Raw genomic sequence first — 26,935 nt, 5'->3', positions numbered from 1 at the left:
CATCAGACAAAGGATTGGCTGAAGTGCCAGTTGAAGGCAAGTCTCAGGAGGATATACAACTCTATATAGGCACCATGGGGAGCAACAACAGCTGCAACGTCAATATACAGAATACCAATGCCATTCCCCAGAGTCCAGAGCTGGAACATTAGCAGAGATGAATCAAAATCTCAAAGATCAATATCCACTGACTTGTAAGACAGGAAAGATGGCCTGGAGATAACCAGGTCCAAATGGAATTGAGGGCAACACCAAAAAACCAAGCCTGAACCCTGCAGCCAAAGGCTCTCCCCACTACAGTGGCATCAACACCAAAACTATTAATGACTGCAGCAAGATAAATATACAGCCCAAATGTAGAGAGCTGCAAACCAGAGGCTAGGATTGTAGGTGGTGCCCACAGTTTTGGCAGAGGCTGATGCTAAATCAGTATTTAGTTTCACTGGGAAGAGGAGACTGAAGAACACAAAAAAATGCTTGCACTCTGGTGGGATTTTATAACGAGATTTACATTTCATAAAGGTTTCACACCACCCACACTGGCCAACAAACAGGTTTACCAACAAGGTGAAAATCAGAAAAACAGCCAAAATGAAAAGCAAGAGAGTAAGACACATCTCTGACAAACAGAAATCAGTCGTGATATAAAAACACAAAAACTTACTTTTTTGTTTAAGTGGCAACCGAAGAACAGTAATAAACATAGCAACTCAAAAAATGCAAACAAAAGCACTAAAACTGTTGGGAGCACAGATGAAAGCCAACAAAATAAATAATGAGAGAAGTAAAAGCTTAAAAAAAAAAAAAAAGAGCCCAAGCAATGGAATGTACTAACTTGCAAAACAGTAGCCAGGCAAAGAAACCCTCCATCTTAACTATACAGCAAAATCATGAAAACTGAATTTTCTCTCTCACCACCATCAAGAAGCCTTTGGCCACATTTCATATGCCAGTACTTGCACATAGTAAGATACATCAGGAGTGGAAGCCTGCATACAAAAGCATTATATGGAAAAGTGTACTGGGCAATACTCCGGGAAAATTTCAGGAGCCAAGCAGATTAAAGACCAGTGGCTTAAGTCTTGACTGTTTACAAGGACTGATCTCATCGCAGATTACATCTTACATTAAACTACAAGTGGTGCAGTATATCTGGGCAACAGTTAAATACTGCCCACTCTAGGACCATTTCTTGAAGTTCTAAGAAACCAGAGTACAAAGAATGAACTGCATTGGTAAAAGCCATGACAGACCAAGTGAAAAGGTCATGAGAATGCCACAGAAGCTGCACACAATGCTGTAGCTAAGGGAAAAAAAGACATCAGCAATGAGCAGGGTAGCCTACGTACAGCAGCAAATGTGCTACATGTCTTAAAAGACTACCACAGCTAAGTGTCCCTTTTTCCTTTTAAAGTATTTCCCTTAAGCCAAATGACTGGGTAGGTGACAAAACTGTAAAACCTTAAATAGCTATTTCTGCTAGTCCACAACAATCAAGGCAGAAATTCATTGGTAAATTCAAACCAAAAGCAGTTTTACCCCTGGCAATAATGACACTTGCCAAATGTCAGGAATACATCAAGATGCTTATTGGCACTAAATCTGGTAAAGGAGAACAATAACTTATAGTGAAGCTTTCACAAACCGTTTGAATAATGAGACAGACTGGGGTTACCGGTGACTTATGCTGTGTAATATCAAATTGAATGATCCAGCTAGGAATCTTTCCATGGGATCACAGTACTATGCTTGACATTCTTCTTGCATGAAGTGATGGATGAAATAATTTAATATCAGAACATAATACTGGGGAAAAAGTACAACTGATTGGGCTACAACAAATGAAAGTGAAAGAACAGTAAAAGTCAATGAGGTGTCTGCTAACCATACTCTTCCTAAAAAATAAAGCTAAATTAAACAAGTACAGTAATGCAAAATATGCAGTTATGTACATCATGTTGTCAACTATTGAAAATTTGCAGTTATGCACATTGTGTCACCAGAAGTGAAAATCAGGAATGTCAAAGTTCAGAAAACAAAACCGAACTACAGCCAAAAGCACCATCACAGGTTATACACGTCACTACTAGGTGTGTGTGTGCCTGCCTTCTGTGGAAGGTTGGGCGCTGGGCTGGCACCTTGGCACTGTAAAACTCCACTGCCAATCATGAGCAGACATGTGATCTGCTGTGGCGACCCCTAACTGGGAAAAAGCCAAAAGACTACAAATAAAGCAAACATGGTCTTTACACATGTTGCACTAAACAAAGCTGTATACCACAGATTTCTACTTAATCTTCTAGGAAAAAGTACAACTGATTGGGCATAATAAATTTATTATACTCCCAAACAAACAAAAGGCTACGAATACTTACGTCACATATCAAAGCTCACATTACAAGTCATGTAAGAAAACCCAAACCTACACCCCAACCATCATTTTTGTTTAATTTTTTTCTTGGTGCAGAGAGGCATAACTGCTTTATGCAAGGCGCTGTAACTCCTGCAGGCTGAAATTTCCATCTACACAGCAGTGCTGTCAAATACTGTTTCAACACAGTGGAGAAACAGTGTGCTGTTAGTTATGAACAGAGAGGATTCTTCCACTACTGCTAACTGCTTAAGGCAGCTACAGTATTCAACAGTAAAAGAACTAGTACACTTCCAGTACAGCTCCCCTTCAAAATACTGCAATTCATCAGACAAATTACAGATATGGTAAGACATTACAATATCACTCAGTGCCGTACACAGGGCAAATATTTCTTAAACTAGTTTAAGAGTTTTGAGATCGTAATGTAAAAGTACTTTAAAATATATGCATTACTACTATGCACTCAAAACAGATAACTAAAAAAATTTTAAAATTCAGTGCCTCACACTACCAAATTATCTAAAATGACTCAAACAACGATCAGAATATTTTTAAGAGGGGGCATTTCACTAAAAATTAACTTTACGCAATGTAAACCACGATGAATGCCAGTGTCGACAAATGAGCTTGTGCTGCTGAAATCACCAATCAAGTAATCACCTCAAACGTTCAAGCACGCATAAAGTAATTATACAAACATACTTTCTAATCTTAAGATACTCTAATTCTGCTCATCATTGTTTAAATAAAATGCATCTGTAAAACAAAATAAAATTCCATGAATTACTAATGCTCACTGTACAAATTAAAGAAATGATGCATAAAAAAGTAACCTATAAGGTACTAAACCTTTAATACCCCTTTCCTCAAACACCTGTCAGCTGGGTGACGACTTGCCATTTTAATTTTGGTCAGACACTTAAATACACTCAACGTAACAGTGAGATATTAAAAGACCTCTTTCTTCATCCAATTTACAAACCTGGATTTGCATGATTAAAGAACAGATCCGGCATAACAAACATGCCGCCACACATACCATTAACTCTTCCTCCAAACTCGATTCAACAAGAACTGGAACTAAAAAAGATGCATGTGCAATCAAACAATTAAAATATGGTGGAATTGGGTCTCTTGAAACTGCAGTATTCCATTTTATTCAAAGGGAAATTACAAGCAGAGCTGGAACTGAAAACTAATCCTTAAGGGGAAAGAAGCTTAGCAAGTCAGAACAGATTGCTGTCCTGTCACCTGAAATAATTCAAGATATTACTGACTATGTAAATCAAGATGAGTCTTTTACACTGTACAGCTTAAATGTACCAGCAAAAACAAAAAACAAACAAAAAAAAAAAAACAAAACAAAACAAAACAAAAAAAAAAAAACAAAATCCAAAGAGTGCTTTTCCAGAAGAGCTAACTGCTTACTAAATTGGACAAACTGGTATCACAATAAAACATTAATGTCAAGCATTACTGCTGAAACATCACAGAACCTTAAGCTAATTGACTTCTAGAGACTACATATTTGTGTCTGATTGGGGGCAATCTGGCAAATGTTACAAGATGCAATCAAGACAATTTACTGTGCTTAACTGGCTTCAGGACAAGTTCATATAACTTGTTCTCATTCTTAAAACCAAGGAACTAACGTTGGCTTTTCAGTTCTATTTATATTAGTCACAAACATCCAGACATCAGTCAATGCATAAAAAAATCAAAGAATCCACACTTGCAGAAATAGGGTCTCCCTAAAATGTTCTGAGCAATTAAATCAACTAGTCAGTGACAGCAAAAAATGTTATACAGCATTCAATCTGAAATAGTTGTACTAAGAAGCCTGCAGTTCCAAAGTGATCTGAAAATAACAGGTAGGGCACCACATTAAGTTGAATATAATGTTCTTCTTTAAAAAATGTTAGCTGACTGGATTTAGTCTTCTTCTGGCACATGGGAAAACTGATAAGACACTTGACTATTTTTAAGTGCAGAGTTGCAATTCAACAGGAATACTTGCCAAGCAAATCCATAGGCAGCTTCAACCCAAAGGAACATGGAAAAAAATGAATATTTACATTTGAGTAAATTCCATTATTTTGAGGAAAAGGATACTGCAGGTTCAAGATGAACATGAATAATAAAACTTAATTCTAAGAGGTAGCAAAGCACAATGTAAAATACATAAACTGCAGGCACAAAAATACTTAAGACAGAACTGGAAACATGAAACCTGACTGGTTGCTGTGTCCATTTAAGAGAATTATTTGAGAAATAACACTGTACAGAACAGGGGAAAGCAGACATTACAGGGACAAAAAAGATACAAGTTGTTTCATGGGATGACAAACACAGACAGTGAGAAAAACAAGAGAGCAAATGAATTAACAGATATTTACATTCTTGTCCAGTTAAAATAATGGACTAGTTCAAGTTACTAGGATATGTTGGTAATTTGCTTCCGTATTCAATACAGATGTAACGCAAAGCAGAGTTTCAACATTCAGAAGCGTCTTCTGATGAAGACGACATTTCACATTCCCTGAAGGGGTTCACTTGCAACTTATGAGAGGTACACGATGATGAGCAGTTGCCACCACAAAGTCAAACTGCATGTCTGCATTACAGTGTATGGTGCCTTTGTGGAGCTCTGTTACACATGCCATCTTGGTTTCTGCCTCAAAATTACTTTTTGCGTAGATGTTGTCGCCTGGCTTGCAGCCTTTGCCTGGCACCCGAAACTTTTGATCCACAACCAATGGAAAATGCTGGGTGGGAAAAAAAAAGGAACGAATCAATACTATTAATGCACATCTACTATATAACGGCAAATATTACATGAATACACTTCTACAGCAAAATCATTTTTTTAACTCCGTGAAGGGGAATTTAAACAAACTTAGTCATGCTTTATCAAACATAACATGGAAATACTAATTACTTCATATTTAAGAAAACTCTGCAGCAGGTTTAAATTAAAATTACGTGCTTAACATAACCCTAGAGCTGTATTGTCATCTCCCATCCATCTAAACTAATGGGTATAGCAGATCCTGTGCCAGAAACTTTCAAGACTGTGGATCCAAAGATAAGGCTCCAGAGTCTGGTTGACGATACAGAGCACTCAACTTGTGCTAAATAAGCAAAAGGACTAAAACAGTAATAATACAGTCACAGACTGCAAAGACAGACAAGACTCTGGTCAGGTCCAGTATTGTCAGTCAAGATCCCAGAATGAGACAATTTGGCTGGAAGATGGATGGAAGACAACACTGGTTAGCATCATGGAAAGTACACAACTTTTGTATTTGATGTTGTCTTTCCACTCCATCTCAAGTAAACGGACAGCTACCAGAAAATTTTGGAAGGATTTAAGGAAGACTATTCCAGAGGATAGTGGAGCCAAACAAAGTCCTAAACCTAAGACTGTAGGTCCGGCTAGTAATGGAGACAAAAAAAGTGTGCACTCTACACAAACTAGCTGCAGCACAGTTGTCACTAATAGGGCCTCTAGAAAAGAAAGCAGTAAAAGTTGTAAGCATTCTACCTTAACATGCTTTAGATTTGTTAAGTAATGACGGTCCCTTGGCTCCATCAAACATGATGCAATCTGACAACTACCTGGACAATGTGACCTTGGAGACGCTGGTTCCTACTTTTATCTTTGGAAAAGGAAAAGAAAGTTAGTCAGCTTTCCTTGGCACAATGTCAACATAACTGACAGTGAGCATGCAACACATGTAGTAGATATTCTCCCTTGTTTGAGAAGCTGGGGAAGAACACAGGAAGATGAATAACTGTATTCAAGGAAGTCTCATAAGCTGCCTTGGGAAGGGAATTGAGGTTTATTTGGAGTGAAACACTGTAGAATAAAGTGTGTGATATACCTTTAAGAAGCTTTCCAGTCAGCAGGCACATGCATATAAGTACTGAGTACGTGCAAGCTAGAGTGCCATTTTGAGTCAGCAGCCAGAGCGAGAGTAATGTTCCTGCTATCCATCCTGATGTGATTGTATCTAATAAAGTACTTGTGAACACTCAAGCCTCGTAGTTTTATTCAGATATACAAGATGAGTGACATGTCAGAATGGGCTCCAGAGTCAAAACCAAAAGGCGCACAGTTAAAGATGGAGGGATATACAGGAGTGGATCATCCCTACTGCTCAAGCAACTGACAAATAGGTGAAAAACGAATTCCAGGTACTTAAACTCACTTAAATGATTTTTACTCAACGGATAAAAAATGAAGCACTCAATGTTGAAACCAAATTTCTAATTAAACAAAATGTCTGAAACTGTGACAGATAAAATTCAAAATAGTTACAAAAATGTTTGAAACAGCATCTAAATCACATAAAATGCATAAAAAGGGAAAATAACCATAGGTTTGATCTATGTGCTACCTTTTCGCATTGACTAAAGCTATTTGAAGTACCCATGTGCAAACTGTTAGCAAGTGTGTGCAGTATTACACTACAGTTATTTTGCAAAGTACAGCTATTTCAAAGAGTATTTCGCAAAGTACAGTCTTTCAAAGAGTTTACTGCGCATTTGAATGTTATTGCAAATACCTGGTGTGTGTGCAGGTTTGTACAAAATTACAAGGGACATATTTGCATTGTGTTTAAACACAGTTTGTTGGCATGGCAGAAGGATTTCGCAGACCAAGTCTGCTTGTGGCTGATAACATTGCAGAAAATTGGAGTGTGTTTGAGCAAGAGTACATTTTCATACAGGCTGCTTTTTCTGACAAAGAAAGGCATTTATTCTGCTTAATTTAGCTGGGTCAAAGCCACTGAAAGAGTGTTCATTTGTGTATGCACCTGCTGTGTATGCAGGGGAGGGGGGAACCACCATAAAGTGGTACCGGAAGACCCAGAGTGCTTAAAATGTAAATTTAGAGAAATATGTAACCCCCAAACGAATGTTACAATGTAAAGGCACTTATTTTACACAAGAGATCAAAAGCCTGGTGAAACTTTTGCAGCACATATAACAGACTAAGGCTAAAATGTGCAGATTTGGTGATTTAACAGATGAGTTGATAAAAGGCTAATGTGTGGTATTAAAAATGATGCAGTGAGAAAAATGTTTTGAGACAGTGACTTAACTTTGAATAAGGCCATAGAGATTTCTCAGATATACGAACTTTCAGAAAAGCACACAAATATGCTTACAAATGAGAAAAGCACATGTGGCTTCTCCTACTGCTAATGTATATAGTATGCAACGTGTGGTTAAAACATATAGGCCTAAGGGTGGGACAGCTTCAGTGAAACCCAAAGCCTTGCTAGCAAAATCCAGAACATACTCAGTGAAGCACAAGGGTAGGTCAGCTAAAACCAAAAATGTGCCCCCCACCTAGCCTCACAAACAACTGTCGTAACTGTGGTGGTGATCATGAACTGGAGAGAAAAGTGCTTAGCTTTTGGTCGGTGAGCAGGGCCACAAATGTAAAAACTGCAATAATTTCAAAAGGTTCTGTAAATCAAGAGAGGCTCATTCTTTTATTGAGAGCATTCAAAGACGCAGTTGATCAATTAGAAAGCTGTGACCCTACTTTTTACATTGATGGTGTCTCTGTGCTTGGTGAAACAGTTAATGCAATAGATTTGTGGGCAAAGAATGAAGTATTTTGCACTGTTCGGATTAATGAAGACCCGTGGAGTTCAAAGTAGATACTGGTTCAAAGTGCAACTAACAAAAAAACAAGCCACACTGGTGGAATCACAAAATCAATAGGCATATATAAAACAAGAGGAAGAAAATCATGGCAAAAATGAGGAGATGCAGCACCCAGCAGAATAAAAGCACACAAACTAAACTCAGAGGACAAATAAAATCTACCAAAGCCAAATGAGTAAGTTTGGCCTCACAGGCCAAGGGCAACCACAAAGCATTATTTATTTTATTTTACATTTGTTGACTGGGATAGTCCGACTGGTGCATGTCCATTTTCAGCGGAGGCCCGGGGAGAAAAGCTCCAAGGGTAAGCAGATACACCATTACATAATATCAGCATTACATATTACAGACTATTTAAGGTGATTACATAAGTAAGCAAGTTAAACAAGCTCCACAGGTTAGAGTTAATCCAGAGCGTAAGTCCGGATTAACTTAAATTACACAGTAAGCTGGTTAACAGATTTTTTACACATTCTAGAGAGTGTTAAACCAGGCTAGATACACTGACATAGCCAGTTAAGTGCCAAAGGTTGTTTGAGTCTAGTTTTAAATTGACTAAGGTAGAAAGTAAGGTAATATCAGCTGGAAGACAGTTCCAGGATCTACTTAGAGTTTGCAAAGAGAGTCACCAGCGGTGTTATTAATTTTGCTAGTCTGAATTAGTAGTTTGTTAGAGGATCGAAGTGGTCTAGGATTGTTATAGGGGGTGATATTTTTAAGTGCAGTATTGTCCGGATTATAGAGGATTTTATAGGCCATAATCAGTTGGTTATACTGGATTAGGATGGGTAGTTCAAGGCACCCAAGCGGATTTACATTGATGCAATGATGTGTCCTAAAAGGCAGCCCAGTGGCAAACCTAGCAATGTGGTTGTAGCAAACTGAGAATTTAAGAACAGACTTGTTTTAATTCAAGAGTAGAGGGGATGCATACAGAAGGGTTGAAAGAAGGTGAGAGCGAGCTATGGCAATTTTAGCTGGAGGGTTTAGGAAGGCTTTTACTCTGTAAAGTGACCCTAGTTTTTTATTGATGGTTTTGATAGTTTGGTTAACATGTAGGTCGAATTTTAGATCTAGGATGACACCTAATAGTTTTGTAGAGGGGTCGGGGGAGATTATTGTGCCATCATTTGAATTTATGGTAAAGGTGAAAGCGGTAGACCTACGTGTTGGTGAAAATAACAGCATTTTAGTTTTTTGGGGATTTAGGATCAGACGACGTTCAGAAAGCCAGTTTTCTATTGTATTAAAGGTGGTCTGGGTAGGTGATCATAACTCTATTGGAGATGTGGCCGAGCAAATCAGAGTAGAGTCATCAGCATATTGGATACAGCTGACTTTTGGGATGACAGTATAAAGGTCGTTAATGAAGATGGAGAACAGCAAGGGCCCTAGTACAGAGCCTTCTGGTACTCCAAGGGTTTCGTAGAAGAACACCAGTATGAGGACCACCACGATTATGCAGCAAAAATTCTTCTTTATTAAGTACAAAGAAAGATGAGCGCTTTCACGTACAAACTGTACGCTTCTTCAGATCTATTTAATTGAAACTAAACCAGTTCTTTATATAGTGCATATAATTGATGAATTACATTAATTAATCAATTAGTATGGTTAATTACAAAGTTAAATGCAAAAAGCTGTTGTTTCAAGTAAAGTTTTAGTACAGTTTCTGAGGGAATCTTAAAGCTCTCTCATTCTATATATAAAAACAGAATTAAAAACAAAACAAGACATAGAAAAACGTGTAAAATACATAACTTTCTATTGATATCACTTATAGAAACCTCAGTTTATAAATAAGTTCTATAAAAAGACATGTGTCAACAAAACATAAATAAAGCATAGAAATATATCGTATATATAAATATAACTAAAATTCCCTTATGTATGTATGCTTAAAAAGTGTCAGTTAGAGCAGTTTTTTCAAATATCACTTGGTAAAAGCTAAATATGATCCTATGTCTGAAAGCTACAATAGAGTGAATGATATAACTAAATAGATAGACTAGAGAAACTGTCAAAACCAGCTCAACTTCTCTGTCTATTTCTAAGGAGGCAAAACAAGAGTAAAACCTTCTACAGTTTCCTATTACGCTAAAAACACTAGTAATATATAAATATAGATATTTATTCCTATGAAAACAGTATTGTACTAAAATTATATGAATATTGATGAATATTCATTCATAGCTTATCTAAGTATGAAACAGAATGAAATATATGTATTGAAACTGTATTAATCAACAAATAGTACATTCATGTTATGTTTAGTATTTATGTATGTTAAAATATTTATAGAACTTTATTTAGTAGAAATGTATATATGTCAAAATAGTATATATATAAAAAATGATTACTTATTAAAATCATTTATTTATTCATTTGTTTCAAAATCTAAGACAATATACTTTTGTACTTAGCTATAATTCAAATATAACATATAAATCTCATTATTAAGTAGCATTAATAAGTTAAATGAATATATAAAAATACATATATAAATAGATAAAAGTGTAAATAAATATATATATAAATAGTAAGTATAAGTATAGATTAACCAGCGAAGTATTGTCTTAATGTAATAAAACATGATAAAAACATAATTAAAAGATCCTAAAAATAGGTATTGGATGTACATTTATATGATAATATATATACTAATTAAGACTAAAATATGGGAATCTTAATTCTATTTCATGTTAATTCACTTGTAGTAGTAGATATAGTTAAAAAATGTATATTAGACATATTTAATAAATAATAGGTATATATATATAATTATGTATTTTATTGTTAAGTCTTGTATGTAATACATACTATAAAATGATTATAAAACATAACTACAGAGGTGTGTATAGATATACGTGTTTCATTTGTTTTATATTTTGTTGTTATTTTATTTTAAGCTTCTTTTTTTAAGGACTGATCTGACACTAATGTACTGATTCAGGCCAGGGCTATAGTGTGCTTTAAACTTAAGAATCCATTGCAATTCTATGCTTTCTAGTTCATTGAAAGTGTCTCCTTTCCTATTACTCATATGTACCAGTTGTAATGTTCTGAATCTAAAACTGTGTGCAGGATTGTTAGATATATGTTTAGCAAGAGCATTCTTCTGATCTTTCTTCCTAATGTCGTATATATGGTTATATATGCGTTCTTTCAAAGATCTTGTTGTCATTCCTATATAGAACGCATCACAATCTTGACAGTTAGCCAAATATATCAGGTTCGAACTAGTACAAGTTGATTTAAAGTTGGGTTTAAAGTTAATATCCAACTTAGGATGCATGAATTCTATGTCTTTTGAAATATAACCACACATATTACATGTTTTGCATGGGTAGGTTCCTAGTTCATTAGGCCTGGTCAAACCTTCTCTCTTTTCAGTTTGTTTCATATCATATGTCCTGCTAGACTTATCATTTTGTTTTTCAATGCATAATAATCTTTTGAGATTCTTACTGTTGGTGTAAATGAATCTTGGTTTTATTCCTACCAAGTCCTTAATATCATCATTTGTAAGCAATATATGCCAGTTCTTTTGTATAACTCCAATAATACATCTGTTGTCACTAGTATATCTAGTTTGGAATGGTATGACACTTTTGTTCAACCTATGTCCACCTTGTGCCTGATAATAGTTTCTCCCTTGTATATAAGAGGTTGAGATTACCTCAAAGGATTGTTTAACTTGTTGAATCAATTCCCTACTATAGTTTCTCTCTATAAACATATCCTCTAGTTTCAGTGTCTGTTCCATTCTGTCTTCCTGTTCCTTACATAATTTGTTAATCCTAATATGCTGACCCTTTACAATATTATAAAATATGTGTCTAGGGTGCATGCTGCTGTATTCTAGTAGTGTATTTTTCCAGCAGGGTTTCCTATAAATAGTGTGACTTAGATTACCCTTGTCATCTTTCGTGATAGTGATATCCAAGAAATTTATTTTAGTTGTGGAGTATTCAATTGTAAATTTGAAAAAAGAAGTAGTAGCTTCTAAGTATTCCACTAAATCCAAAAATTCTTGTAATGTACCATCCCAGAAAATTATAATGTCGTCTACAAATCTTTTATATAACAACATTTTTCCAAAGTTAACATTATTAAACAAGTGCATACATTCCCAGTAGTAGACAACAAGATTCGCATAGGTATTTGCACAGGGAGTGCCCATAGCCACTCCCCATTGCTGCAGAAACAAAGTGTTGTCATACATAAAGGCATTATTGTTCAGTATAAGGTCTAAAATGGCATTCAAAAGAATCTGTTCATTATTATTGAACTTGTCTGTATTGTGAATAATGTGTCTAACAGCTTCGGAACCATAGCTGTTAGGAATGGAGGTAAATAAGTTCTTCATGTCCATGGTTATTAGAAGGCTATTAGTAGGAATACCCTCTTTAAAATCTGTTAGTACTTCTAGCAGCTGGTGTGTGTCCTTTAGAATGGAAGCTATCCCATCGATGATAGGCCTTAACTTCTTTTCTATATAGACAGACATGGTTTCAGTAACCCACCCTTCTCCTGCTACAATCGGACGTAAGGGTGGTGGTGTTATACCTTTATGTATTTTCGGCAACCCTTTTATGTATGGAATCCTGGGTTGCTCTATTAGAAAATACTGATATAGTTCTTGATCTATCTGTCTACACATTAGAAAATCATACAGCTCCTGATGTACTGAGAAAATAACTTTTGTCAGATCATTAGTGTTGATCTCCTTATATGTATCAGTGTCTCTAAGCATGGTAGACATTAAAGTGTTCTAAGATGTGTAATCTAGTATCACAATACCACCTCCTTTGTCAGCAGGTTTTATTACTATATTTTTATCATGTTGAAGGGCATATAAAGATTCCCATTCAGAGTGTGAAATATTAGTATATAGATTCTTCATTTTATTAAAGTGTCTGTAAAAATCTGTTTCACAGGCCTTTGTAAAACATTCAGTAACTGGTGTCTGTGAAGGAGTAAAAAGTACTCTTTCTTTTAAAATTATTATTAGCCTCCTTATCTAAGTCAGTGGAATGAATTCTATTTTTAAACATACATTTCAAATTAATTTTTCGAGCAAACAGCCGCAGGTCAGTTAACACTTCACTTATGTTACTAACCTGGGCAGGTATAAAGTGTTAGGTAGAAGATTAGAGAGTTTGTTCTGCCATCGGACAGCCTGCTGTCGACGATTCAGGTAGGACTGAAACCATTGAAGGGCTCTAGTATCTAGACAGAATGTTTGCAGGGTGTGAATTAAACGTTGGTGATCAACCATATTGAATGCCTTTAAAAGATCCAAGAAGAGGGCTGAGGATATATAATTATTGTTGCGATTATGGTTTATGGTGTTGGTAAAGGCTAGGAGGGGTGAAGTAGTGCTGTGATGAGGACGGAAGCCATGCTGAGTGTCTGCCATAAGGTGATTCTGGATTAGGTGGTGCACGAGTTGTCTATGAATACATTTTTCCATAATCTTTGCAAGTGGAGAGAGTATAGCTATTAGCCTATAATCTGAGAATTCAGTAGAGCTGCCTCCTTTGTGAAGTGGGATTACATAGGATATTTTCCAGATGGTGGGAATTTTAGCTTCTACTATGGTTCGATTGATTAGTATTAAGACAGGGTAAGCAATAGCATCAGCTGATTTTTGTAGGTACTCGGCAGGGAGTTGATCAGCAGAAAGTGTAGTGGGTTTTAATTTTTTGATCAAGGTACGGATAAGTGAAGTGGCGACTTATTGGAAGCTGAACGCGAGTAGGTTTCTAGGGGTGGTACTTTCAGGACCAGGGGAGCTAGGAGGTAGCTGGCTAGCTAGGGCTTGAATTGTCTCGGTAAAGAATCGGTTAAAACTGTCAGAAACATCTTCAGGAGTTATCAATAGTAGCAGCAGGGATTGGGGTTAAAGTTTGTCCAGGATGTAGTAGACTATTTAAACCTGCCCAAAACTTTAGGGTTATTTTGATTTGCTGTCTGTAAATTACAGTAGTATTGTTTTTTGTCTTGTAAAATGGATTTTTTAGTTTTGTTCCTGGATTGCCTGTATTTAATGTGATCTTGGGGGTCTTTAGAAGAACGCCATAAAGCCTATGCTTTGTTTCTAAGGGTAATTTTGAGTTTAGACTCCTTAGAAAGCCATGGCACAGTTTTTGCCTTTGTTCTCTTTGAACGAATAGATGCATGCAAATCAAGGATCTTTAGATATATCAGCAACCTCAAAGGCAATACACAGTTGTGTGCAGAGCTCATTGTAAACGGAGCCACCTATACTGAGCCAGATGATGTAGCAAACCTCCTGGCTGATGAATTCAGCTCCAACTTTATCCCTCTCTCCGCCTCAACCTTCCCTCGGGAAATATCAAAAATAACTCCAACTATCACTAGGGAATAGGTCGTTAATGCTCTCTCTAATACCTAGAGCACTGCATTAATGGGCCCAGACAATATCCCAGGATGCCTTCTAAATAGCATGAAACACAGCCTCATGAATGGAGGAAGGCAACAGTCATCTCTCTGCACAAAGGTGGACCATCTACAGATCCTGGAAACTAGAGACTCACAAGTCTCACTAGTCATATATGTAAACCCATGGAAAGAAATATCATGGATATGATCAACAGAGATATAGTAAACCTACAGACACTGCAGCCAACCCAGTTTGGTTTCTTCAAGGGCAGATCATGCTTACCCAACCTGGTGAACTTCCTTGAGAAGGTCACCAAAGCAATGGATGAGGGCAAAATTGTTCACTCTGCCTACCCTGACCTGGCCAAGCCATCTGAGAATGCCACTCTGGCACTGTAAACAAACTCAAGAGGTTAGGTAAAAACCTGTATGTCACCTCGTGGATAGTCAACTGGCTCACAGACAGGACCCAGGAAGTTAGAATTGGGGAGTCCACCTCCACAAAAAAGCCAGTCACAAGTACAGTCCCTCAGGGATCAGTCCTTGGACCGATCCTTTTTGGCATTTACTTCTCAGAAATCAAGGCCAAGGTCAGTTGTCTCTGGCTGACTAAATTTACAGATGATTGCAAATTAGGAGCCATTATTGAATCTCTCACTGACACAAATTTCTCCAGGAGGGGCGGACACAAAACTGGTGTCAGAGCCATGGATTAAAACTAAATGCCAAGAAATGCATAACAGTATCCCTTGGGAAGTCATCCATCCCTGGTAACTATCACATTGACAACACACCCCTTACTGTTGACACAGTAGTCAGGGACTTGGGGACACACACAGGTAGTAAGCCTTTGACCATCCCGTGTCTACAACGGTGATGAAATCATTCTATGTTGTGCATCTTATAAACAAAGGTATGGCATCCAAGTCCAAGGAAGTTATTGCTTCACAATATTCGGCATTCGTCAGACCTATCAGAGTACAATGCCTCCATTGGTACGTACCCAACCAGACATATCCAACAACTGGAATGTCCACAGAGGTTCCTCATTAAAAGAATACAGGGCACAAGTAAAATGTCCTATGCAGACCACCTCAAGACCCTATCCCTGTATTCTGTCTCCTACAGGTGTTTGAGGGGAGATCTATGCCTGGCATACAAGGCATTTTCAGACCACACTCTGATGGACCTCTTGCATATCCACAAAACAAACAGCACAAAATTTCCCATTCTAAAGACTTAAACTTTGCCTGTGATAATAAATAGGACCTGCTGGAAAGATCAGTATGCAACCCAGAGACTACCCTGACTATGGAACAGGCTCCCCATCCATGTGAAGCAGAGTTCCTCCCTAACCCAATTCAAGTGCAACTTGAACAATTGGATGGAAACCGGAAATTCATCCATGGTTTGGCACCTATGTCTCTAATGGACACCGGTAACCTGTAAAGGGTTCATCTCCCAGGCTCATGCTTACACTTCTCAAGGGTATCAGGACTTGTCAGATTTGGAATGCATGGCTAGGCTTAAGGCCCTTGTAGTCATTAGCCTAATAAACACCTAAGAACCTATAAAGCACTAAAATGACATCATCCAATGCATACAGTCGAAGTCACTGCTCTTATACCAAATGCCACTTTTTCCCATCTTAGATGCAAAAAATGCTCATTTTTGTCAAATTTAGCTTGACCACAAATCCTCATTTCTAACCACATTCAGTACACCATTTGAACGGTACTGATTTCTGGGAATGCCATTTAGAATAAATTCTGCCTGTGAAGTCTTTCTGCATGCAATGGAGCAAATTTCTTCTGGTTATCCATGTGCTACTATAGTAGAAGATATTCTTGTAGAAGGCAATGGTCAAGTCAAACATGATAGAAACCTCAAAACAGTTTTAGACAGAGCTCATGAAGTCAATCTTAAACTGAATCCTCAGAAATATAAATCCAGGCTACAAGAAGTTACTTATGTTGGTCATTTGTTTACTAGTTCAGGCTTACGACCAGATCCTTCCAAGATAACAGCAATTCTTGAGATGCCAGCTGTAGACAATGCCCACGCCCTACAACGTTTTCTTGACATAGTCATCTATGCAAGTTCATTCCAGATTTGAGCCAACTTTCAGCACTGCTCAGAGAGCTGACATGCAAAGATGTACCCTGGTCAGACCACCACCAAAGAGCATTTGATGTCCTGAAAAGTACAGTTTTGTACCTACCATAAATGTAGATGTTCGAGGATCCACATTGCTGCAGTCCTTACTATTGGGTAGTCCGCTGTCCAGTCGGCCCGAATACCAGAGTATATGGCTGACGTCGGTCAGGGCGCATTAGACTGACGTCAGTACGTCAGGGTACTAATGCGCATGACCGACGTCATATCCTCAGTCTTTTCTTGCCCCAGATGTCAGAAGACCCTAAAAAGACAAGGCCCAAAATACCTGCACCAAAAACATGTACAATATATACAAAAATATCAACATATAACCTCACCTACACAACCACCCCTAAACACAGAGGGGAAGGAGGGAGGGTAAATTGGACTGCAGCAATGTGGATCCTCGAACATCTACATTTATGGTAGGTACAAAACTGTACTATGTTCTTCGTTCCACATTGCTGCAGTCCTTACTATTGGGTAGAATCCCAAAGCAGAGGTAAGGGAGGCTGGCAAATCATAAAGAAGTAGGAGCTGACAACATGCCTTGCAAAACAGCTGTGGCAAAACCAGCCCTAGACTTAGAGTAGATAGGAAGGTGATAATGCTTAGAGAAAGTATGCACTGAACTCCAAGTAGCTGCCTCCAAAATATCCTTAGTTGCCACCCCTTAGAAATGCTGTTGAAGTGGCAGTAGCCCTAGTGGAATGAGGCCTAATCCCAGCTGGAATCTCCTTGCCATGATGGGAATAACAAAATGCAATGCAACACCCAATCCACCTAGAAATAGTTTGTTTTGACACAGGCTTGCCCTGCGAACTCAAAGCAAAAGAAACAAACAACTGCTGAGACTGCCTAAAATCCTTAGTCCTGCTTAAATAATAACGCAATTGCCTGTGTACATCTAAAGTATGCAAAATCTTTTCCCCTTTATTTTGGGGGTCTGCATAAAAAGTAGGCAAATGAATAGTTTGGTTTAAAGCCACACTAGAAACCACCTTAGGCATAAAGGAAGGATTAGTACGTAATGATACCCTATCCTTATGGAAAATCAAAAAAGGCTCTACTGCCATAAGGGCCTGCAACTCAGACACCCTTCTTGCAGAAGTAATAGCCAACAGAAAAGCAGTCTTCCATGACAAGTATTTCAATTCAGCAGTAGCCGCAGGCTCAAAAGGTTGTAGAGTAAGTTTTTCCAACACAAAATTGAGATCCCAAGCAGGAGTAGGAGCTCTACGTGGGGGTCTTATATTCTTTGCCCCTCTAAGAAACTGCTTGAACAAAGGATGCGAAAACAATGGTGGGTCACAATCATAGTGAGCTGAAATTGCTGCAGCATGAATTTTAATGGAAGAGAAGGACAAACCTTTGTCCAATAACTCAGTAAGATATTGAAGAGCCACACTCAAATTAGGCTCAGAAATATCCAAATTCTTTGCTGTACTCCAAAATAAAAATCTCTTCCATTTTTCTGCGTACACTTTCCTTGTACTAGGTCTTCTAGCTTCCATAATCACATTTAAAACTTGTTGAGGAAGTTGAGACCTGCTGTGTTTCAACACAGAATATGCCAGGCTGTTAGATGAAGAGAGTGAAGCTTGACATTGAGCAGATGACCGTCCTTCTGAGATAACAGATGAGGAATCAAAGGTAAAGGCCATGGAGGCTTCCTTACCAGACTCCTTAGTAGTGGGTACCAATGTTGCCGAGGCCAATCTGGAGCTATCAAAATCATCCTTGGCTTGTCTTGTCTGACTTTTAATAGCACCTTTGGAAGAAGAGGCAGAGGTGGAAAGGCATACACATGAAGGTTTTTCCAACTGAAAGACAGAGCATCCACTTTCCAAGCTGTGTGATGAAACCCCTTTGTGCAAAACTTTGGCAGCTGGTGGTTTAGTGGAGAAGCGAACAGATCTATGTCTGGAGTTCCCCATGACACTGTCAATTTCTGAAATACATGAAGATCCAGTTTCCACTGTGGGGATCCATGATTTGTCTGCTTAACACATCTGCTAAGGAGTTCTGTGCTCGGCAGAAACCTTGCCTGAAGAGTTAGTTGCAAGCTTAGCGCAGTCTCCCATAAAATCATTGCTTGCCTGCATAGAGGATAAGAATGTGTTCCCCCTTGCTTGTTGATGTACCACATGACAGTTGTGTTGTCTGTTAGAATCAACACCTGCCCTGGAAGAAGTAACTCCTTGAAAGCCATTAATGCAAACTGGACTGCTAACATCTCCTTCATGTTGATATGTAGATGCTGTAGTCTGGCAGGCCACTTGTCTTGTATCCACTTTCCATTTAGATGAGCTCCCAAGCAATGTCCGAGGCATCTGTCGTTAAAATCTGACTCGCCTCTGGCCGGGTCACAGAGAGTCCCTTGTTTAGGTGACATTCCTGAGCCCACCACAAAAATTCTTTTTGAAGGCAAGGTATTATTTGAATGACAGTGTCCAAATCCTGGCAGTGCTGTGTCCATACATTTTGAGATACCATTGTAGCTTCCTCATATGCAGTTTGGCATTGGGAAGCACCAGAATACAAGATGCCATGAACCCTAATGCTTGAAGGACTGTCCTTGCAGTCAGCACGGACTGATGAGATAGTTGATGGAAGTAAAGTGATAGACTCTTTTGTTTGTCCGGGGTTAAAAAGGCCATCTGGGCTGCTGTATTCAGTCTCACACCCAGAAAGCACATGTCTTGAGAGGGTACTAGACTGGACTTTATTTCGTTCACAGAATACCCTAGGCATCTTAGCACTGCTATAACATATTCCAGATGCTGTAGAAGGTCTTCCTTTTCTTGAGCTAGAATCAGGCAGTCATCCAAGTAAGGATAGATTTGAATTCCTTGTAGCCTGAAGTAAGCTATCACTGGAGCCAGAACCTTTGTGAATACTCTGGGCGCAGTAGATAAGCCAAAGGGCAATGCAGAGAACTGATAATGAGAATTTCCAGCTCGAAACCGCAGATACTTCCTGCAACTTAGCCTTATAGGCACATGAAGGTAAGCTTCCTTGAGATCTAAAGTTACCATCCAGTGATCTTTGCCCAGCAGAGGTAAAAGCTGTTGTAACGTCAACATCTTGAACTTGGGAATGTCCAGATAAGTGTTGAGAAGAGATAAATCCAAAATTGGTCTCCACGTGTTCCCTTTCTTTGGTACTAGGAACAGGTGAGAATAAAATCCTAGGCCCCTTTCTGATACAGGGACTGGCTGAATGGCCCCCATCTGGAGTAACTGAGAAATTTGCTTGTGAGCCTCTTTTCTTTGTGGAGGAGGAACGTCTGGCATGCCTTTGAAAGGGGCATTGTATGGAAATAAAACCTGTAACCGTGGTGAATGATATCCAACACCCATCTGTCTTGAGTAATTAAATCCCAATTTTCTTTGAAAAGAGACAGTCTTCCTCCCAAAGGAGCTGCCAGACGAGAATCTACTGGCAGCTGAAAAGGCAGGTCATTGGGTCTGTTTACGAAAGGACTGACCCCTGCCCTCACCAGAAGTCCGAGCAGGTGAACTCCCTGATCTAGGCCTAAAAGAACCTTGAGCTCTGCCCCTACCACGTCTAGACCTACCCCTAGACTGGGAATCATAAGCAGGAAATGTCCACCCCTTAGCAGGCCAATTTCTACTAAACTTCGGTGGCTGCACCTGCAAAAAATCTTTAACAGTTTGCATAGACTTAGCTTTGTCCTCCATTTTCTTTAAAACTGCTTCCACAGGCGAACCAAACAACACATCAGACTGTAAAGGAGCATCCAAAATCCTTGTCTTAACATGCTCAGCTAAATTCTGATCCCTCAACCAGGCATGCCTGCGAAGAACAGAACTAGTGGCAGCCACCCTCGAGGAGGCCTGTACAGCATCAAAACCACATTGCAAAGAATGCTTACCCACTTGTTCAGACACATGAACCAAATCCAGCAACTCTTTACACTCAATACCTTCCGCCAAAGCATCCACCTTAGATTTCAATTGTGAAAGGAGATAATTTTGATATTTTAGCATGTGAAACTGACAATTCAACGCTCTCATGGCTAGAGTGGAAGAAGTATACACTTTCTTTCCCCACCTATCCAAAGCCCTTGCCTCTTTATCAGTGGGAACAGGATTTTTAACCACAGAGGCCTTAACACCTTTAGGCCCCTGAGAAACAGTTTCTGGGTCCGCCCTAGGACTCTTAAACAAATACTTATGAGCTTTGGGCACCCTATAGTACCTATCAGGTTTAACAGGAGCAGGAGGCAAAGAGTCAGGGTTCAGGGAAGCCTCTGCAAAAACATCTTCCACCACATTCAACACAGGAGGTATAGCTAAGGGCCTATGCTGGGGTAAAAACAAGAATTCCCTAAGCCTTTTCCTAGAATCAGAGTAATCCTGGCCTTCCCATTTAAAGTGCTCCCTCATGGAATGCAGAGTCTCTGAAAATGAGAAATCCTCAGGAGGAGAAGCTGTAGGAGTGGAATCATCCACATCAGAATCAGAATAAGGAGGATACTCCAGCAAATCTTCCGCAGAAGACTCAGAGGCCTCTGAACCCTGTTCAAAACTATCAAACTCCGGTTCCACCCTAGGCCTCTTATCAGGAGGGGGCATAGAACCTCTAATCATAGTAATCAAATCTTCTGCCATTTTAAGCATATGTTTCTTAGGTACAGAACCCGAAATGCTAGGAGAAGCCCCACTGAAGCTGAACTTGGCCTACCTCTCAAAGAAGTTTTGGCAACAGAAGGAGAGGCTCTAACTACCTTGGGAAGAGAGGGAAGAACAGTTACCTGAGAAGCCCCTCAGCCTGGCCTACCTCCTGAGAAGGCACATCCTGTAACAATAAAGTTTCTGCCTGAGACTCCATAGAAACTCCTGGCAAAACCACTGGCTCCACTGAGCCTTCTAAAGAACCGACGTCCGGGACTGCCGGTTCATCAACCCTAGGCTTCACTGTTTTGTCCTTGCGCTTTTTGGGCGTCGGAGCATCCGACGGCATTTTATAATTGCAACGCTTCCCAAACACTAACCTGGCACAGTCTAACCTCCTCTTAATAGTGCGTTTGTTAAACCTAGCACAAGAGCAGCAACCAACAACGTCGTGCTCAGGCCCTAAACAAGGTATACACAAGGTATGGTAATCCCTATGAGGTATCTGTTTCCCACAAGAAATACAGTTATTCACTTTTCTGACATCCGTAAAATACTGAGGCAAGAAAAAAAACCAAAATGTTCTAACGGGGTACTTAGCCAACTCTGATTCGGTCTGAAACTCCGGTTTCGGAAATATTTCAGAACGCCAACCTGCACTCGCAAAACTGCTTCTGCATCGGACCATGCGGCAAAAAAGACTGAGGATATGACGTCGGTCATGCGCATTAGTACCCTGACGTACTGACGTCAGTCTAATGCGCCCTGACCGACGTCAGCCATATACTCTGGTATTCGGGCCGACTGGACAGCGGACTACCCAATAGTAAGGACTGCAGCAATGTGGAACGAAGAACATCAGAACTGCCAGTCAACCTACTTTGATACACTATGACATTCACAAACCAGTAATTCTTTCCTGTGATGCTTCTAAGTTTGGTCTTGGTGCAGTCATTCTTCAAGAGGGCAGATCAGTAGCCTAAGCATTGAGAACTCTAACCCAAAATGAGATGCAGTATACTCAGAGAAACAACTCTTGGCAACTGGGTTTGCATGTTCGAAGTTCCATGATTATATTTACGGCCGACCTATCCAAATAGAGACTGAGCAAAGACCTTTAGTTACTATTTTGAGAAAACCAATGCACACAGCTCCTGCTAGATTGCAATGCATAATGTTCAAATCGCAAAAGTACAATTTCAGTCGTGTTTATACAAAGGCAAACTTCTTTATCTTGCTGATACGTTATGCAGATCACCCAGAAAAAAACAGTGAACAGCATGAAAATGAGAAACTTGATTCTGAAGTCATGGAAGTGAGAAATTTTTCCACACGTCTTGATGAGCTTAGAACTCGCACAGCTTCAGATCCAGTTCTCCAGAAGCTCAGTCAAGCATGGCCACCTAAGCAATCCTCTTTACCAGTAGACGTGCAACAGTATTTTCTTTAGAGACGAGATTTTGTCTGACAACGGTATCATGAAAGGTCCAAAAGTGACTGTTCCAAAATCCTTGCAACAAGATTACATTAAGATCTTGCATCGTGGCCAACCAGAAATTGACTACCAAAAGAAGGGCTGGATGACTAGTATAATGGCCTTCTATGTCAAAAGATATTGAAAAAAGAACTCTCTTCTTGTTCTGTTTGTAATAGTACTACACTGCATCAACAAAAAGAACTTCAGTTAAGCAAGATTCATGAACTACCTTGATTGACAGTAGCCACAGACATCTTTGAATGGAATGGTCAAGATTATTTGGTATTAGTGGACTCTTATTCAAATTGTTTCGATATTGGCCTACTTCCTAACCGAACATCAAATACTATTACTAAGTTGGAGACTTTTTTCTGTCCATGTAGTCCACACAAGAGTCATTACTGACAACGGTGCACAGTTTACAAGTCAGCAATTCAAGAGATTTGCTGAAATGTGGGACTTTGCTCATATTACAAGTAGTCCTGAATACCTGCAAGTCAAATGTCTTGGTGGAACACGTGCAGTTCAAAGTGCAAAACAGATGTTAGAGAAATCAAAACGAGACAATACCTATGTTTTTTCTAAATCTCCTGAATCTCAGAAACATTCATCGTGATAATCTTCATTCATCTGCCCAGAGACATATGTCGAGACAAATCAGAACCGCACTACCAATCAGCAGCAATTTGATGGCTTCACGTGCAAAGTACAGTTGTGTACCTACCATAAATGTAGATGTTAGAGTGTATTCACTGTTGCAGTCATTACACTTGGGTTATCCTGCTGGCAGGCTACCCTCAGTCGGCCTGAATTCCAAAGTCCTGGACCGGCGTCGGCTGCTGTCGCCTCTTCCCTGACGTCAGTGCACCAGGGGTATATAAGATGCAGCTGACGCCATTTTCTTCAGTTTTTCTTGCCTCAGATGTCAGGTGCCCCCAAGAAGGTAGGCAATACATGTTGCTAATAAAAACATACAGTAAAATAAAAACAATACCTTCATCTACAAGCAAATGCACTACATACGTTGTATAGGATAGAGAAAATAGATAAATCCCAGCAAAGAAAGGGGGATGGAAGGTGGGTAACCTGGAGTACAACAGTGAATTCACTCGAACATCTACATTTATGGTAGGTACACAATTGTACTATGTTCATCGTATTTCACTGTTGCAGTCATTACACTTGGGTTGAATCCCAAAGCTGAGGTAGGGCGGCTGTGTCTAAATAGGATTAGGAGTGGCTATGAGGCCCTGCCGAACTGCAATGGCAAAGCCTGCTCTGGATTTAGAGTGGTAATGCTTGGTAAAAGTGTGCACTGAACTCCAAGTTGCAGCCTCCAAAATTTCCCAGGTTGGTACTCCTCTGAGAAAGGCTGCTGAAGTGGCTGCTGCCCTGGTAGAATGTGGCCTAATATTTAGGCACCGACTTGCCATGCTGTGCATAGCAGAAACGAATACAGTGTGTCCTATCCATTTTGAAATAGTCTGCTTTGAGATGGCTTTTCCTTGTGTTCTGGCAGCATATATGCCACAAACAGTTGCTCAGTTTTTCTGAAAGCTTTTGTTTTGTCCATGTAGAAGCATAGCTGCCTGTATGTCCAAAGAGTACAGAAGTCTCCCCCCTTTATTCTGGGGATTTGGATAAAATGTTGGCAAATGAATGGTTTGGTTAAGAGCCACATTGGATACTACCTTTGGCATAAATGTTGGGCTTGCCCTTAGAGAAACCCTGCCCGGATGAAAAATAAAAGGTTCCACTGCCATTAATGCCTGTATCTGAGACTCTTCTTGCTGAAGTTATTGCTAGTAGCAGAGCAGTTTTCCATGATAAGAATTTTATGTCAGCTGTATTGGCTGGCTCAAAAGGAGGTAGTGTGAGCTTTTCTAAGACATAGTTAAGGTCCCATGTAGGTATCTGTGCTCTCCTTGGGGGTCTTATTTTTTTGCCCCTCTGAGGTACTGTCTTAGCAGTGGATGAGAGAAAATAGGAGGTTCTGTATTGTAATGAGCTGAAATGGCAGAAGCATGGATCTTAATTGATGAGAAGGATAGGCCTTTGTCCGGCATCTCAGTTAGGTATTGTAAAATCTGAGGAATATTTGGAACAAGTGGTTCAAGTTCCTATGCCTGGTTCCAAGCACAGAATCTCTCCCATTTTTCTGCATAAGACTTCCTGGTGCTGGGCCTCCTGGCTTCCAAAATTACATCCATAACAGCTTTAGAGAGAGGTGTGTTCTGAGTGGCTATATTACCCACCATGCAGCCAGATTTAAGGTTCTGAGTTGGCTGTGCAGGATGATTGTTTTGTTGAGTCAGAAGACGAGGCATTAGAGGTAAAGTCCAGGCTGGGCCTTGAGACAAGTTCTTTAAGATTGGGTACCAGTGCTGGTGTGGCCAGTCTGGGGCAATTAAAATCATTTTTGGATTCTAGTCTGACTTTTAGGAGCACCTTGGGAAGGAGAGGCAGAGGTGGAAAGGCATAAACTGTTAGGGTTTTCCAGCTGAAAGATAGAGCATCCACTTTCCATGCTTGTGAGTGGTAAGTCCTTGTGCAGAATATCTGTAGTTGGTAGTTGTGAGGGGAGGCGAAGACATCTATGTCTGGGCATCCCCATTTCCTTATTATGTTGAAGACCTGTGGATTTAGTTTCCACTCGTGAGGGTCCATGAGGTTTCTGCTTAGTTCGTCTGCCAGAGTATTTTTCTTTCCTGGCAGGAATTGTGCCTGCAGATGTACTTGCCAGGTTAGTGCTGTGTTCCACAAAGTCATGGCTTGCCTGCAGAGGGGGTAGGAATGTGTGCACCGTTGCTTGTTTATGTACCACATAACTGTAGTATTGTCCGTCTTTAGTAATAGTTGTCCTGGATGTAGTAGGTCCTTGAAGGCTGTCAGGGCATTCTGTACCGCTAGCATCTCTCTGATTGATGTGAAGATGCTTTTGGTCCGTGGGCCACGTGCCCTGAATACATTTTCCTTCCATGTGTGCCCCCCAGGCATAATCTGATGCATCTGTTGGTGTCTGGCTGGCTGTGGGTAAAGTGAAAGGCTGTCCCTTGTTGTGGTGACAGGCCAGTGCCCACCCGCGAAACTCCTGCTGCAGGCAGGGAATAAGAGTTATTGTTTCCAGGCTGTGGCAATGTTGAGTCCTAACACTTTTTAGGTACCATTGTAGCTTCCTCATATGCAGTCTTGCATATGGAATTAGCAGGATGCAAGATGCCATGAAGCCCAAAGCCTGCAGAATTTTTCTTGCAGGTAGCTGGGTCTTTGTTGCCATCATTTGAAAGTAATGAGTTAGTTGCCTTTTGCTCGTCTGGCATGAGATAAGCCATCTGGGCAGTTGTATTTAAGCTTGCACCCAGGAATATTATCTCTTGAGAGGGCACTAGTTTTGATTTATTTTCGTTTACTGTGTACCCTAGGCAAATTAGTAATTCTTTTACAAACGCCAGATGTTTTAGTAGAATGTCCTTGCTCTCTGCTTGATTAAGGCAGTCGTCCAAGTAGGGATATATTTGAATTCCTTTTTGTCTGCAGAATGCAATTACTGGTGCCATTCATTCTGTGAAGACCCTGGGCGCAGTAGATAAGCCAAAGGGCAGTGCAGAGAATTGGTAATGCATTGAGCCGGTTATGAATCTGAGGAATCTTCTGCAAGGTTGTCTGATTAGGACATGCAGGTATGCCTCTGAGGGCCAACGTAACTAGCCAAGCCTTCTTGAACAGCATGGGTAGAAGTTGCTGCAGTGTCAACATTTTGAATTTTGGAACATCCAGGAAAGTATTTAGAATTGACAGGTCCAGTATTGGTCTCCAGGCTTTGTCCTTTCTGGGTACCAAGAAAAGTCTTGAGTAAAATCCTTGCCCCTGTTCTTGCTGTGGTACTTGTTGAATAGCTCTCATGTCCACGAGAGCAGAAATTTGTTTTTGTGCCTCTGCCCCATTGGTTTTGTGCCAGGTCTGGCATACATTTTGACCTTGGTAGGGTGTGAAAGTGGAACCTGTAAACCTGAGAAACAATATTCAGTACCCATTTGTCCTGGGTGAGCATATGCAAATTTAGTGAGAAAAGTGCTAGTTTCCCCCCTAAGGGTGCTGTCAAAAGGTTAAGTGCTTGGCTTTTGCAGAGGGAAGTCACTGGGAATGTTTCCTACAAGGCTGTGATTTGTCTTCTCCACCTTTGGGGGCTGAATCACC

At 39.8% G+C, this 26,935-nt stretch overlaps 1 protein-coding gene across 1 annotated transcript in view; it reads right to left on the bottom strand.

The window, feature by feature from the left end:
• Positions 1-3,767: 3,767 nt before the first annotated feature.
• The window catches only part of POM121 (POM121 transmembrane nucleoporin), a 1,129,064-nt gene continuing 1,105,896 nt past the window's right edge, over positions 3,768-26,935 (bottom strand). Inside the window, exon 13 of the mRNA XM_044054111.1 lies at positions 3,768-5,139. Coding sequence (XP_043910046.1) covers positions 5,057-5,139 — 83 coding nt within the window. The 3' untranslated portion in view covers positions 3,768-5,056. The remainder of the gene's footprint in view (positions 5,140-26,935) is intronic.

Source organism: Protopterus annectens, chromosome 13.part0 (assembly GCF_019279795.1).
Source record: "Protopterus annectens isolate FY-2018-M chromosome 13.part0, PAN1.0, whole genome shotgun sequence".
In the NCBI taxonomy this organism is placed as follows: Eukaryota; Metazoa; Chordata; order Ceratodontiformes; family Protopteridae; genus Protopterus; species Protopterus annectens.
The sequence above is the reverse complement of the archived record's forward strand: the minus strand, read 5'-3'. Positions and strand labels throughout refer to the sequence as shown.